The following is a 14622-nucleotide window of genomic DNA, read 5'->3' on the forward strand; positions in this document are numbered from 1 at the left end:
AGGCAATTAGATTAATAAAATTTCAACAGGTTGGAGGCAGGCTGCAAATCAGCCACAGGTGTTTGTGCTGAATGCTGTGATTTCGGGGGCTGTGTCCTCCCAGGCTCCTACCTGGGATGGGAGGGTCTGGATCACGTAGGAAGGCAGCCAGAGGAGTGCATGGATCCTTTCCACACAAAAGTGGAAATATTGGATGTGGAAAAGTGGAGTGGTTGGATTTGGCTGTGCTCCTCCAAGAAGGATGCCTCTGACTGTGCCAGCTCTGCTGCATTCATCTCCTTTAATCTCATGTCAGAATAATTTTGTCTGGTTTGGGATGGAGCTTTGTACCCTGCACCTTAGGTAAGATGTCTGCTGGCACTATGAAGCTTTTCATCGTCTAGGTGGTGAGGAAAGCTGTCCTGTTCTCCTTGAAAACTTTCCTCCCTTTCCCTTCTTTCTGCCCTTCGGAGATTTTTGCTCTCAGGCTGAAGTGATTCTTTTCAGCTCCTCAGGTCATTAGAGTGAGCACTTAGGCAGTTTGAAACACAAATTGTGCTCATCTCAGAGCTTAAGTGTTTCTGGTCAAATTTGACCCGACTTGAAGACTTGGATTCTTGGATCTTGCATCCACAGGACAGCTCAGGTTGGAAGGACATCAAGGGCCATACACTGGGCTGAAAGGATTGTATTTAGGCTGAGGGGATCATCTGGAGTAGTTTCGTGGTCACCTGGCTCTGTTGGAAAGTGCATTTCCAGTTTGGTTGGGCGGTTCCTTCTCTGACACACCTCCTTTACTCTGATGATTATGGATTTCCATGTACCCGAGCTGGGTTGCAGATTTATCTTGGACTTTTTGCTGATGTTTTGGACTAGCAGCATCCTGCCTGCTGCTGCTGGAGGCTCCTGATCTGCTCCCTAATTGCTCTTTGAGCCGGTGTTTTAGCTCTGCTAAAAAGGGCAGTCCACAAACACTAATGACTCCTGCAGGCCAAAGCTCAGGCTAGCTGATCCCTCCTAATGGCTCTTTGAATTCCTCCTAGGTTTTATGTATTTATAAACACATTTAGGACACATTATTCTTCTATTCAGCAAAACCATCTGTAATTATTGCCCGTAATTGCTGGGTGAGGATAAAATGAATCAGCTATCAGGCTTTTACTGCTCGTGAACTCAAGCAGGGAGCATCACTTTTTTTTTTAGTCGTGTTTCCAGGAAGATGTGAGTTTAGTGAAAGAAAATTGTCATGGTCCTTTAGTACTGATATATCAAAACTAGGCAGCCTTGCTGTACAGTTAATTATTGCTTTTCCGGGCCTTAGTGCAGCAAAACATTTTAAGTGGATGCTTAACTTGAAATCTGTAAGTGGCCCCAGAGAAATTAATAAAGTCCAACTGCTCTGGCAGTTGTGTGCTGGGATATTTGGAGTTTCATTTGATTTTTTCTGTGGAGATCTGTGACATGTATTAGCTTCACCTGCCTTGATGATGCCTGAAGGTGGAAAAGCTGCTTGTGCCGTGTTCCTGCTGTGTTTCTGGGACTCCCCGAAGCCCAAAGAAACACCCTTAGGGGATAATTGGACATTGCATTCATTTAAATGAAAGGATCCCGGTGGAGCGTCTATCTGGTGAAAACGCTGTTGAGCTCGAATGCAGTGGGTGTTGGAGCTCAGGCAGCAGTGTCGATGGATAGGGGAATTCTCTGGTTGTTTGGAGTTCACGGATAACTCCAAGAAAAGCTGGAAAGCCCCCGTGTTAGCTGTGGAAGCTTCCTGCCTCTTCAAAGAACTCCAGGGAACTGCAGCATCCCAGTAAGAGGGAAAATCACAGAATGGTTTGGATTGGAAGGCGCCTTAAAGGAAGATGGGTGCTAATGTCCTTAGAAACAACTCGATGGGTGAGGAGTCTTTAGGAGGAATGGGTGTTAATGTCTCTGAAATGGGGCTAAATGTCTCTACCAGCCGCAATCCCAACAATTTCCTTACAAAACCCGGGAGCTTGAACTACGGTTTGAGCTCCTGAGCTTTAGGGTTGGACAAAAGTGTCCGGACAAAGGCAGAGCCCACATTGGATCGGCAGAAGCCAGGCAGAACTGCTGAGATTTGGGGGGAAATGATAGGTTTAAGGGGCGATATGTGGTAGGTGGGTGAGTTTAGGATCAAAGAGGCTGCGTCCTCTAAAACCTGGAGAGGGAAATCCCATGGGGGTATGCCTCTGTGGACTCTCCCTTTATTCAAATGAAATTGCAGGGCTCCTGTCTCCTTTCTGGACACTGGCTTTTCACAGTGTGTTTTTCACCACACCATCCAGTCCCACCCCCTGCCATGGGCAGGGACACCTCCCACTATCCCAGGCTGCTCCAAGCCCTGTCCAGCCTGGCCTTGGACATTTTCCAGGGATCCAGGGGCAGCCACAGCTTCTCTGGACCGTGTGTGCCAGGGCCTCACCACCCTCACAGCCAAAAATTTCTCCCCAGCTAACACTGCCCTCTGAAGCAATTACCTCTTGTTGTGTCCATCCCTTGTCCCAAGTTCAGCTCTCTTGGAGCCTCCTGAGGTACTGGAAAGGGCTTTAAGTTTGTGGTATTTACTTCCTACCATGATCCCTTCTGCAGATTTGGCCTGGGCTGACCATCACTTGCTCAGACAATGCCCGGACGCTCCTTGGAGGATGATAATTTCCAAGATGTAACATAAACAACCTGACTGAGTTCAGAATTAGGAGAGAAATGGTTATTTATGGTTCATAATTGTGGTCCTCACTGTTAGATCTCAGGTCCAGACTGTTTTATTAGCCAGTGCAGATTTAGCTCAGTGGTTCTTACTCTGGAATTATTTTTTTTTTTCCGGACAGAACTTGGGTATGTTTATGACATTTTCAGCAGATTTTCACTTGATTGGTGAGTCTTGACTGGTAGAACTGACTGGTAAAGCAGTAGGAAAAAGGCTTAATATAATGTATCCTGCTGGGCTGTCATTCAAGAGAACCAACTTTCCAGTTCTCCTTCTGGCTGTAACTCATTGAACAACTTTAGAGAGCTTTTTATTTTTTCCACCTCTTTCTCCAGTTCTCCCTGATTTTTGTCAGCCTGCATAAATTACAGGCACGTTATGCAATGCATGGATACATCCCAAATGGCTAAAAAACTGGTGACTTCAGCTCTTTACCCCTTTTTTCTTTCTTTCCTTGCAGCTGTTAACAATTGATGACAATTTCTGTGGCCTGGATATGAATGCCCCCTTGGGAGTATCATCCATGGTGAGAGGGCTCCCCATTTTCACCGAGGATGGGGACAGGATGACCTCGGTGATCGCCTACGTCTACAAGAACCACTCCCTGGCTTTTGTGGGCACCAAGAGTGGGAAGCTCAAGAAGGTAAGACCCACGTGGTTCTCTAACTCAGATTTTCATATTTTTATGGTGATTTAAGTGTTGCGTCGAGCGTGAGCACAGTCCTTATCCTAAGGTGCTGCTGTTTTGAGGATAAAAAATGGTTTGGTTGGCAAAAAAACCCTGTGTTTCAGCCTCAAGGGATAGAGATGATCTGAGAAAGGATAAAATCCTTCTTCCAAATGGTTATTCATCAGGAAATTAATGCCTCAGAAGTCAAACCACAGTCCCAGTCGCAGATGGACGTGATGTAATTTGCATCCAGCAGAATTTTCTGTGTTCAGACCATCTCTAATTGAGTCGTTGATCACAGGGTGTCTGTGCATGCTGGAGAAAAAACTGATTGGAGTTGAAGTTTGGGAAACAGGATTGATGCTGTGGAGATCTTTCTTCAGAGCAGTGTGACCGGGCTGTGATTTCACCACGAGCCCAGCACGGGATTCACGACCGTCGCGTTGACGTCAGGCTGGGGGTTTGTGCCGAAGGAAATGGGTTTGCATCAAAGGAAAGCTGTGTCCTGAGCCATAAAGAGCTTTATGTTTATGGCTGATGCCACACAAACAGAATGAAGAGTGCGTTTGTGTTCCTCTCTGGGCATTCTCACTGGAAACGTGCCCATCACGTGGCTGGTGGGGTTTGCCTTGTCAAGCACTCGGAGAGGCTGGGGAGGTGGAATCCTCTACCTGTGGCTTTCCCAAGGAAAGAAGAGTTGTGGGAAGTGGGGAATGGATGCTGCCTGCATTTCAGCCCCTCTGTGCTGGTCTGACAGTGCTGGTCTGAATGTTCAGCCCAGGAATGCCGTGAAACTTTGGCTGAGCAAGGAGATGGTGGCTTTGCCACGGTAATGGAGATGGGGGAGAAGCTGGGAAGGGAGGCTGGGTGGATCCCTGCCATGTTTTAGGATGTTGTTTCCTCTTTAAATCCCTTTTGTGAGTAAACACTTCCAAGTTGGGGCAAATGAAGTGCTCTGAAAAGGTGACCCACTGTGGCTTGTGGGGAGTGAAGGAGTTGTTTGTTCAGAGATGCGTAGGGATAGTCTGGAATCTCTGGTTTTATTCCTCTACCTGTTTCTTCACTTGAAAAGCAAATCTGGTCTGTAAATTCAGATGGCATTTCCCCCATACTGAGGGAGGAATGGGATCTTGCTCACTGGCTAATGCTTGAAACAGAGGAAAGGCTGCTCATGCTTTTGAAAAAAAATACGGTTGTTTTGTTGTGGTTTTCTTTTCTTTTTTTATTCAGGCATGTGAAAAAGAAGCCAAATTGTTTTTTAAATGGTCATAATAAAAATAATCTCCTCCCCTGGCTAAATAGGTTTGGCTTCCCTGTCATGTGTGATATCATAATAAACTGTTCAGTTCTCCAGTCAGTCTCTTGGAGGGAGGGAAATGGGGTAGTTGAGATCTGAATGGTAAATATCAAGAAGACTTAAACACTTAATGACTGCTCTCCCTGCACTCACAAGCTTTTGGTTGGGGATTTTTTTTGGCTTCAGGAGAAGAAAACTCAGCCACAGCTCTGTCTTTGCCTTTGCAGGTCGCAATGCAGAATCCAAGATCTGATTCCATTTTAACGGGGGAAAATAGGAGAGAAAGATTTCTGTGCTTTATGGAGTGTGGTAGGGAGCAGGGACAGCCTTATAGGGTAAAGAATGACGAGAGGAGAGCTGAAGTGGCTGATGTAACTTGAGAAAGGGAATAAAATGAAGCTTTTTTCCTAATGTGCTGAATATTCTGCTTGTGGTAGTTCCCCCATTGGGTGAGTTGGAGCAGGGCTGGAGCCTTGGGCTGAGATTTGCTCAGGTGAATGAATTTTCCCCAAAGAGGCAGAACACAAAGCAAAATGGGGCTCCACTAACCAAAAGTGTGATTGTTTTGGACCAGTTGATCCAGGCTCCTGGAAACTTTCAGGTCCTGTAGGTTCAGCCCAGTCCTTGCTGTGACCTCTGCAATCTGTGACTTTCCTCCTCACATTGTCCTCCTCCAGTGCTCCCGAGGGTGTCTGACCCTGGAACAGCAACATGTCACCTCCTCTGTGAGGTTTGGCACTCGAGATTTTCCCTTGATGCTCCTTGACCCCTGCTCTGGGCCTTTTGATGCTTTGTTTTCCACCTTGGCTCATCCATCAGGTGCTGCACTGGGATTGCAGCTCCAGCATAATCCATGATTTTAGCATGAAGTTTATTTTCTGTTCAAAAAACACTGGTAAACTGGAGAAAGCCTTCTAGGATTAGATGAAACTCCTGGAAAAATCCCAGGATATTTTTTTTTTTTTGTGCTGTTGGGTCTTACCAGGCATGTCACACTCTGCTGCTTCTCCTGGTGCAGTGCAGCTCCTCGGTCAAGCTGCAGTGGAATATTTTGGATGTCCTGAAAGAGGAGTTCTGAGATTATCCCCAAGATAGCAGGATTTATTCTGTGCTTGGAAGACTCGCTGCAAGTCATTACAAGATGATTTTGGAGAAACTTTGCTGCTTTTTTTCCCTGCAGCTTCAGTATTTTCCTCTCTGTGTGGGTTTTTTTTTTTTCCTTATGTATGAAAGTGGCAGACTGTGTATCAGATTTTGATTCATGCGATCCATGAATGCTCTGCGAAATACCCACAGTCATAAAGCAATATCTGCTAGTTGATATACAAATGTCACATGTGTCAAAGGAATTTATCCAGTGGCACACACAACTGAAGGAAAATATTGTGCTTTACGGGAACATATCATTAAAATGAATACTAGCAGAATATCAGGAGTCTGCCCATGTAACCAAGACAACAAAGAGAGACAGAAAAGGAAAAACCAAGATAGAGATAGGGTAGGGAAAGTGTGAGTGAAACCAAATGACACGGTTGGCCCCAGCTATTTCACTGCCCCGGGCAAAATACATTTTGCAACCCTTGCTCATTCACAAAGCTCCATGTGCAGTCCATCAGGAAAGCATGGAATAATGTGCTGGGGAAATATTCCCTCCAATTCTGCTGCCTTGTCCATGGCGCAGCCTGGCCCTGTGGAATGAAGAAATAAATAGGATAAAAATGAGGAGCTTCAGAAAAGGAAAAATTCTCCCTGTCCAAATCTAATACATAGAAACCACTGTCTTTGGATTAAAGGTTTAATGGGGATTTCTGGCTTCTTGAGGATGGAGAAGGATGGCCCAGGGAGGAGAAGTTCAGTCTTTTGCTCTGCCAGAAACTCCTGGTGTATCTCCATGTCTCATTTTCTCTCCTGCAAATGGCAGGGAATATTTTCCTTGCTCAAAGAGTGCTGGAGAAAATGAAAACATGAAGTGCTGTGAGGTGTGTGACCACCTCAAACAGTTTAACTCAACACATCAGGTGCAATGGAAAACCAGCTCCTGACCACTTGTGTCATTTTTTAGAGAGAAATATTTAACCTTGCTGTGCTTTGGTGAGAACCCAGTGTCTGATTTCCTCCTGTGCTGGCTGTCCCATGGTGTTCCCATGTGTCTGTACTTTGGTGATGAGTGTTCCCACAGTTTTAGTGTAATCCAGGGATCCTGATGGGCTTCCTTGGCACTGAACCTCTCTGTACCCTGGGGAATGCTTCAGGCAAACCCATGGCTGAAATGCAGTTGGCAACCCTGGGAGTTTTTAGTGATTTCTTTCAGGAGATGTAAAAAAACCTCACTTGAGTTTAACAAATGTCTGTTTTGTCTCCCTGCAAACAGCACAGGAGCTATTCCTGGTGATATTCTCCCTGAAAACCACTTTGCTGTAAAATGTGCCAAAATTCCCTGGCTTTTTATTTTTTCCTTTGCTCACTCCCTCATTCCATGCACAGCTCTAGTGGCAGGAGAAAAGCAGGGATGCACCCATGTGCTTGGTTTGGAATTTTTTCCCTGGTGCCACTTATACCTGGCAACACTAAAGAGGCGTAGCAGAATTCCATGTTCCGTGTATTCCTCCCCCAGGCATTTAATTTATGGGTAATTTCTTCTGTGCAGATCATTTCCAGTCAAAGAAAAGGTAAGAAAAACTTCCCTGCAGTTATTCTGTTTGTAGGTGCAGGTGTAAAAGGGAGAGTTGAGCTTACAAATGTCAGCCTGGGAGCAGCCCCAGGAATTGCATTTCTCACAAAACACAGCTCTGGTCTGTTTTGAAATGTTTATTTATAATGGAGTAGTAGAAATTTTCGTTTATTTGAAACTTCCCTGTAAGAAGTTGTTTGGTTTCTTTTTATTCCATACAAATATTTCACTCAAAGCCTTTTCTGTGCTGAATTCCTTGCAGAGAGAGAACTTTAGCTTAAAAACCAACACTTTCACTCTGTGGGCTGTATTTCATTTTTCATCAAATCCAATCAGTTTGTGGTCTTTGAAGGGTTTTTAGATGTGGAATGTCGTGTGGGGTGAGGGTTTTCATTTGGATCAGACAACTCTGAAATCTGGCCAGCGCTTCCCACCAGGTATCAACTCTGTTTAGGAGAACATCCTCAGTATTTCCCAGTTCCATGGGTTATCCATGCTCTGGATAACCCTGAACCCTTGGGACTCCACTTTCCTTGGATCCAGAGACAAAGCACCACAGGGAGAATTTAAAATCTGAGATTTGCAGTTCTCACTCTGCCCCCTCTCACAGTGGTGTTGGGGAAGCGCTCAGTTGTGAATGGAAGTTGTGAATGAAGGGCTTGGATGGGGCTTGGAGCAACCTGGTGGAGTGGAATGTCCATGGAATTGGTGTCCCAGATCCAACCAGGGGGCTGGAATTCACCTCCCATCCGAGGAGCTGGAGCTGAGGTGGCAGCGCTGGCATTGCCACACGTGGCATGTCGGTCTGCAGGCACAGCCACAGACCCCCACTGCTCCTCCAGGCCAGGGGGTTTCTGAATACACACAAAACCAGGAGCCCTGCTCAGTTTTGATACCTCCTGGAGGGAATTCTGCAGCTGACAGCTCTGTGTGAATGCCAGCAGGGAAACTCAGCTCCCTTCTCCTTCCCTCTGCTGCCTTGAAAGTCTTGGGTTCTTTTGAATTTATTTTTTTCCCCCAGCTGTTTGGCAGGTGGACTTGACTGCTCAGAAAACGCTCTGGAGAGGCTCTGGCTCCTGCTGGGAAGATGTTTTCTGCAAGAGGGGCTGGTTCACCCTGGTCTCTCCTCACAGCTTCCTGAGCCAGCGGGAGTCCGGGTGCTTCACTGACTTGAGATGGAGCCATGCTGGTTCCTGTCAGAATTTGAAGTTTGCAGTGTCCTACCTTGATGTGCAGCCCCTCTTTGAGAGGTGGTTGCCAGCTTTAGATGCCTGGAAATCAGTTAATTTTTCTGGCTGGGGCACTCCAAGTCGTGGTTTTGGTAGCTGTGGCGAACTTGGCCCTCGGTGCTCATGTTGGCTGAGAGGGGTGGTGGGAATCAACGTGGACATTGGGCAGTGGCACAGTTTTTCCAGGGTCATGTAATAATCATTGTCCAGTGATCATAAAGTCCTAAAACATCACCTAAAAATGGATTCCGTTCCCATGGGTGAAATCAAAGCTGCAGGACATGCAAATGGAGAAGGTGATCACCTTGGGCTGCATTGCCAGGCCATATCCAGATACCACACCCAATTTGGGGCTACTCAGAACAAAAGCTTTGTTGACAACCAGAACAAGTTCAGGAAAGGGTCAAGAGTCTGGCCAGGAGCTGGAGAACCTGCCCTGAGAGGAGAGGATGAGAAAAATGAGCTTATTCAGGCTGGAGATGAGGAAATGTGGAGGGTCCAGGTAGCAGCATTCCCACACCAACAGGGAGGTTGTTGAGGAGTTGGAGACAGGCTCCTCATGTTGGTGAGAGGATGTGGAACAGCAGGCATAAACTGGCATGAAAAAATTCCAATAGGATATAAGAGAAAGCTTTTTGTCCATGAGGACCTTGAAGAAGCAGTTCCTGTTCTCGGAGACTTTTAAGGCCAGGGGGGACAGAACAGCCTGGTCTGACATCACAGCAGAACCTGCTTTGAACAGGAGGTTGGGTTAGAGACCCTGTGAGGTCCCTTCCAGCCTGGGTTACCCCGAGATCCATCCTCTGCCCAAAACCCCAATCAGAGGGGCTCTGTCCAGGCTCTGCTGTGGAGCTGGTGTTTGAAATACCCTCTATGGGTTCCATCACTGCAGGTGCTGGCTTTGCCTCTCACATCCTTCATTTCCGTCATTTCCATTCCTCTGGGACTTCCAGCTACAGCGTGTCCGTGTCTCACACTGCAGCTTTTTGCAGAGTCTAACTGCAGTAGGAAAACTCTCTTTTTTTTTCCCCCACCCTGTGACATGAAGGCTGCTGTTCCTGGGAAGAACTGGAGCCTGCTTTTTGGCAGAGAGCAATTAATTTTCCATGCCTCTCCTTCAAGCACCCCTCTCTACTTTCTGACTGCTCAGCAGTCTCTGTGCTGGTGTGTGGGGTTTGGCTGAGCTCTGCTTTCACTGGGTGCTTTTCCTACATGTATTGAGTGCTGCTTTTTTTTTTTTTTTGGATATTCTGTTTTAGCTGTGACTCAGACTCTTGTCAGAGATGGAATCTTGTGATCATGCAGTGAGATTTGCAAATAACTGTCTAATCCCTCCAAACTCTACACTAGAAGTGCTGCACTGTGTGTTTTTACTCCCAGCTCCAGGAGAAAGAGCAGGCTCCAGTGAGCCCAGGGAAGGCAGCAGGTTGTACCTTCATCTCCTCAAACCCTTCCTTTAGGTGCAGCCTGCATTTGACAGCTTTGCAGAGCTGGATTTCCCCACAGAGGGCAGAGGATGTGTGTTGTGCAGGCAGGGGGATGTTAGTGACAAAACCAGACACGAGGAGAACAGGTAACAATGTCCTGCTGCTTGTACCTTGCTGGAATCCATGGGTCCTGCAGCCTCCCAAGGGACAGCTGGCTCTGCTGCTGGTTGTCACCTGCCCTGTGGTGGTGGCAGGTGATTTTCTACATGGTGTCAACATCTCTGTGGGGTGTTCAGGCTGTGCTGCCAATGGAAGTCGTGCAGGGATGGGATACAAGGAAAAGCAAATTCATTCCCATTTCCCTCTGGTCCATTTGCTTCTCTTTGTCTCTTTGTTCTGGGAGAAATGCTGTGGCTGGAACATCAGATGATCAGCTTTGGTTTTCACCTGCTGCTTCTGCTCTCCAGGGTGACAGAGAGGCTGTTTAGCTCTCCATACACTCCTGTGAATGCCCGGATGGATGCCCAGCCAAAAACACTCTTGTGATGCCTTCCTCCTCTCCATCCCCTTCCTCTTTGAATGGGATAATGACTTTTCAGGGAGCCCTTGAAGTGCCTCTTGCATCTGCCTTTGATTTGAATGCCTCTTGCCTGCTGACCCTTCTTAAAGGAAGTCGGCTTAAGTGTGTTTCTCCTAATTAGTTTTGCTTTAATTTAATCTTTTGAAATAATTTTATCAAAAAGAGGAAACCTTCTCCCCATTCCTTTATTTTATCGGTTTGTTTTCATGCATGGTCTCTGGGTTTATTTCTCTATTTCCCTTGTCTCTAGATAGGACATCATTTGCATATTTGATTAAGCTCCATATGTTATCAGGGAGCCAGTTGAAAGAACAGCAAGCCCCTGATAAGGTGCTGTGCATCCATCTCTTTCCAGCGTCCTCCACTCCACCCTCCTGCCGTATCTGTGCCCAAAATCAGCTCCTCAGCCTCTCACCTCCTCCCTGTCCCTCTGGCCAGATGCCTGATCTCTGCCTCAGCTGAGATAGGGGAATGCAGACATCGCAGCTTGACAGCTCCTGTCCTTAGGAAGGGATGGGCAGAGGGAAGGAGCTGGGCAATGCTGGGGCTGTGAGCCTTGGCAGTGAGGTCCAGGTTCGCTTTCCTGATCTTCCTGTACAACAGGATGTGGAATTTAGGCCAGCTGTGTCCTGGAGGGCAGCAGGCACAGCTCTGCTGGGTGGTTGAGGGACGGGGTTGTCCTGCCTTGCTCTCACTCCGAGTCCTGTGTGCAGTTTTGGATGGCACGGTATAAGAAAGATAATTATAAAACCATTAGAAAGCGTCCAAAGGAGGGCAATGAAGATGGGGAAAAGCCATTTTGAGGAGTGTGTGGGGTTGTTTGGTTTGTTCAGTCTGGAGAGGAAGAGTCTGAGGGAGGCCTCGCTGCAGTCTGGAGCTTCCTCCTGGGGGCTGAGACTGATCTCCTCTCCTGTGACCAGGGACCCAAAGGAACACCTGGAGCTGGGTCAGGGAAGGTTTAGCTTGGAGATCAGGGAAAGGTTCTCCCCCAGAGGGTGGTGGGCTTCCCCAGGGGATGGGTACAGCCCCAAGGCTGCCAGAGCTCCAGCAGCATTTGGACAATGCTCTCAGGGATGCACAGCGTGGGATTTTAGGGTGTCTTGAGCAGAGCAAGGAGCTGGACTGGATGATCCTTGTGGGTCCATTCCAACAAAGGGTATTCTGTGACCCTCTGAAGCTCTTTACAGGATCCCATTGTGCCCATGGGGGGTGTTCTGCACAGAAGTTTCATGTCCCCACTCTTTACCTTGACTCTGGCTTTGCTGAGCCTCAGCTGGGCTATTTCCTGCAGGTAGTTGCTGCAGTCTGGGCTGGCACCTTTAGCTCATCTCCCAGGAGCTGGAAATCGCTGCTGTGGAGACAGCAGAGTAAGGCTGGAGGGGCTGAAAACAGAATAGCCACAGAAGCATAATTTTGAAATGTATTTTGTGCAAATATGTGTATGAATGCAAAAAAAAAAACCTCTTAAGTAAACACATGCCTTGCAGGTTTTGTTCTCTGACAATTGCACTTTGAAAACAATTTGCCTTAAGCAGCTCCCCCAGCCCATCTCTAGGAACCCTCTAATTTGAAACCAGCTGTGGGATACCCCTGAGGAAATACAGGGCAATGCTTATTTAAGAGTAATTTTCTCCTTACCGCTGATGTTTAAGCTGGGGGAGGCTTTGTTTGGTTTGTGACCCATAATTAGCATTTGTGGAGGTGATCAGAGTCCAGCTCCGGGCCTGGCTAAGGCAGAGCGAGTTCATAGCAAACAAAAGTAGTGTAATTAGTTGTGTTGCTGGATCTGGAGAAGGGACCACAGCTTGCAGGAGAGAGCCCTGGAAAAAGAGCTTTTCCCTCAAATGACAGCCAAGTGTAGGAACCAGAGGTTTGAGTTCTGAGCCAGCTTTTAATTAGAAGGCAAAAAGGAATGTGCCTCCCTTTGTTAGGGTAAGCAACGTTGGGCTGGGGATGGTCTGAAGATCTCTCTCCACGTCTCCCCTGCACACACACCCAATGTGCTGATGTGTGGCAGCCCCTCTGGCCAGTTCAGAGGTCATGAACCCCTGTGAGGGACCTTCAGTGCCACCAGCATACCCAGGAGTTGTGAAAGCTGCTGGCTGGGCTTAAGAAGTAATAGGAATAAAATTCCCCTTGCTCCTTTCCAACTTGAGCCCTTCCCCTCGTTCTTCTTTCATTTTGGTTTGATGACTCTTTGGCTTTGTCATGTGCTGTTCCGTGGTGGCAGCCTGGCTGGAGAGGATGGATTTGATGGATTGCTGGTTGTTGGACTCGTGTTTGAGGAGTTGTGCTGGTTTTTGTAGGCCCCAGCCCATCTGGTGTCTGTGGGAGTGAAGAAGTGTGTTGCTGTGTGGGACTCGGGGATCTGTTCCTGCTTGTTCTGACACTTGTCTTTTTGTTTTGCTTTGGGTTTGTCTTTTTTTTCCTTTAACCTCCCAAACCCTGTCAGTGGCCTCTCTCTTCTCCTAAATGAAGCCATATGGAAGAGCTGCAGGTTCCTGGCCCTTTTTGGAGTTAGAAAAGCTTTGATTGCTGGGTGAGGGCTGTAGAAATATGGACTGAAGGCTAGACCAGGGCAGTTAATCAGAGATGAGATTTGCCAAGTCCCCCAGGGTGTTGTGCCCAGGGTGACCCAAAAGAATCTTCCTGGCTGTGACAGCAGCAGCAAAACCTGCAGACTTGACTGTACCCTGCTGGTGTCAAATCTAGGTTGTCAAAGACTTTTTCTTCATGATTTGGCTCTCATTGCTTGGATTTCTTCATCCTGGCCAATGTCACTGTGGCACCAAGGATGCTTTTTCATCCTCTAAACAAAAAGAGACATTAAATTATAAAGCGTTGGAGTGATACTTGAATTCAAAACCCTCCCAAAAAAGGGGTTTACCAGCTGGGTTGGTGTCCATGCTTGACTAGAGATGGCAGGGCTGTGTTTTTGGAGATACCCCTTAATCCCATGGAACATCCCCCTAAGAGTTGTTCGTGCACTGGGTACCAGGCTGGGATCCCCCTTGGAGCAGCGAGCCTGGAAGTTGTGCTGGAATCCAGTGGAACACTCTGAGGCTCTAAAGAGAGATGGTTTGGGACCCCAGAGGCTGCCAAGAGAAGTCTGGAGAGGAAAGTTGGGAGCAAGTCCTCTGTGGGTTTCAGCTCTGGTTACACTCCGCGTGCTGAACGTGTTCTGCTGGTGATTCACAGGGCTGGGTCACTCTGGGTAACAAAACAGCAGCTCCTGGGGGATTTGGTGGCTTTGGGAAGCTTTGCTGAGGGTTGCTTTCCCAGCTGATGTGGTGTGTGGGCAGAGGACCCCAGCACATTCGATCTGTGGCGTCCTGGAAGTGCAAACCTCTGCTTCTCCTGCCAGCTGTGCTGGCATCACTCTGCTGAGATCCTCATGGATGAGCTCTGGAGTCATCCTTTTGACTTCTTGTAATTTCATTATTTTTTTTTTAACTGAAGCTGGCAATAAATTCCAGTGATGTCAGAGGAAAAAGGCTATCACTGAGACTGGCAGAGACCTCATCAAATGAATTTTTCAGGACCCCTCCTGATGAAATCTAATTAAACACCATCACTGGCACTGTGCAAATCTCCCTGTGTTTGTCATGTGGTTTATCAGGGGGAGTTTATGGCTTGTGATATCTGCTGGGCTGGATGTGGTTTCACACACCACAGGCACTTTGATCTTTTTCCCCCACTGCTCACAAGTTTCTGTGGGTTTCTCTCGGGCTTTGTGCGCCATCGATTGATCTCCTCGGGGTCTAAGGGAAGATGCTGATAGAGAGAGGGAGAACTTGAGTGATAAGGACACTTCTCCTGCCCTTCAGACAACACCAGTGTTCTGGGGAGCGAAGGGAACCTGGCATCTTGTTGGGCTGGAGTGTCTCTTACAATGAGAATAACTCATTCTGTTGTTTTCTTACAGAACGGAGCAGAATTTTACAAGAAATAAATAAACCCAACCCAAACGCAGCCCTGTGCCAAAGCAAAACTGATTGCTTCTCCCTCTCTTTTTTCAGTACAACAAACAAGCTGTGA

General features: G+C 47.4%; 1 protein-coding gene across 1 annotated transcript in view; it reads left to right on the top strand.

Moving 5' to 3' along the window:
* PLXNA4 (plexin A4) overlaps positions 1 to 14622 on the top strand; it is a 422006-nt gene that overhangs the window by 41642 nt on the left and 365742 nt on the right. Inside the window, exon 3 of the mRNA XM_015628532.2 lies at positions 3171 to 3353. Coding sequence (XP_015484018.1) covers positions 3171 to 3353 — 183 coding nt within the window. The remainder of the gene's footprint in view (positions 1 to 3170; positions 3354 to 14622) is intronic.

This window comes from Parus major, chromosome 1A (genome assembly GCF_001522545.3).
Source record: "Parus major isolate Abel chromosome 1A, Parus_major1.1, whole genome shotgun sequence".
Lineage (NCBI taxonomy): Eukaryota > Metazoa > Chordata > Aves > Passeriformes > Paridae > Parus > Parus major.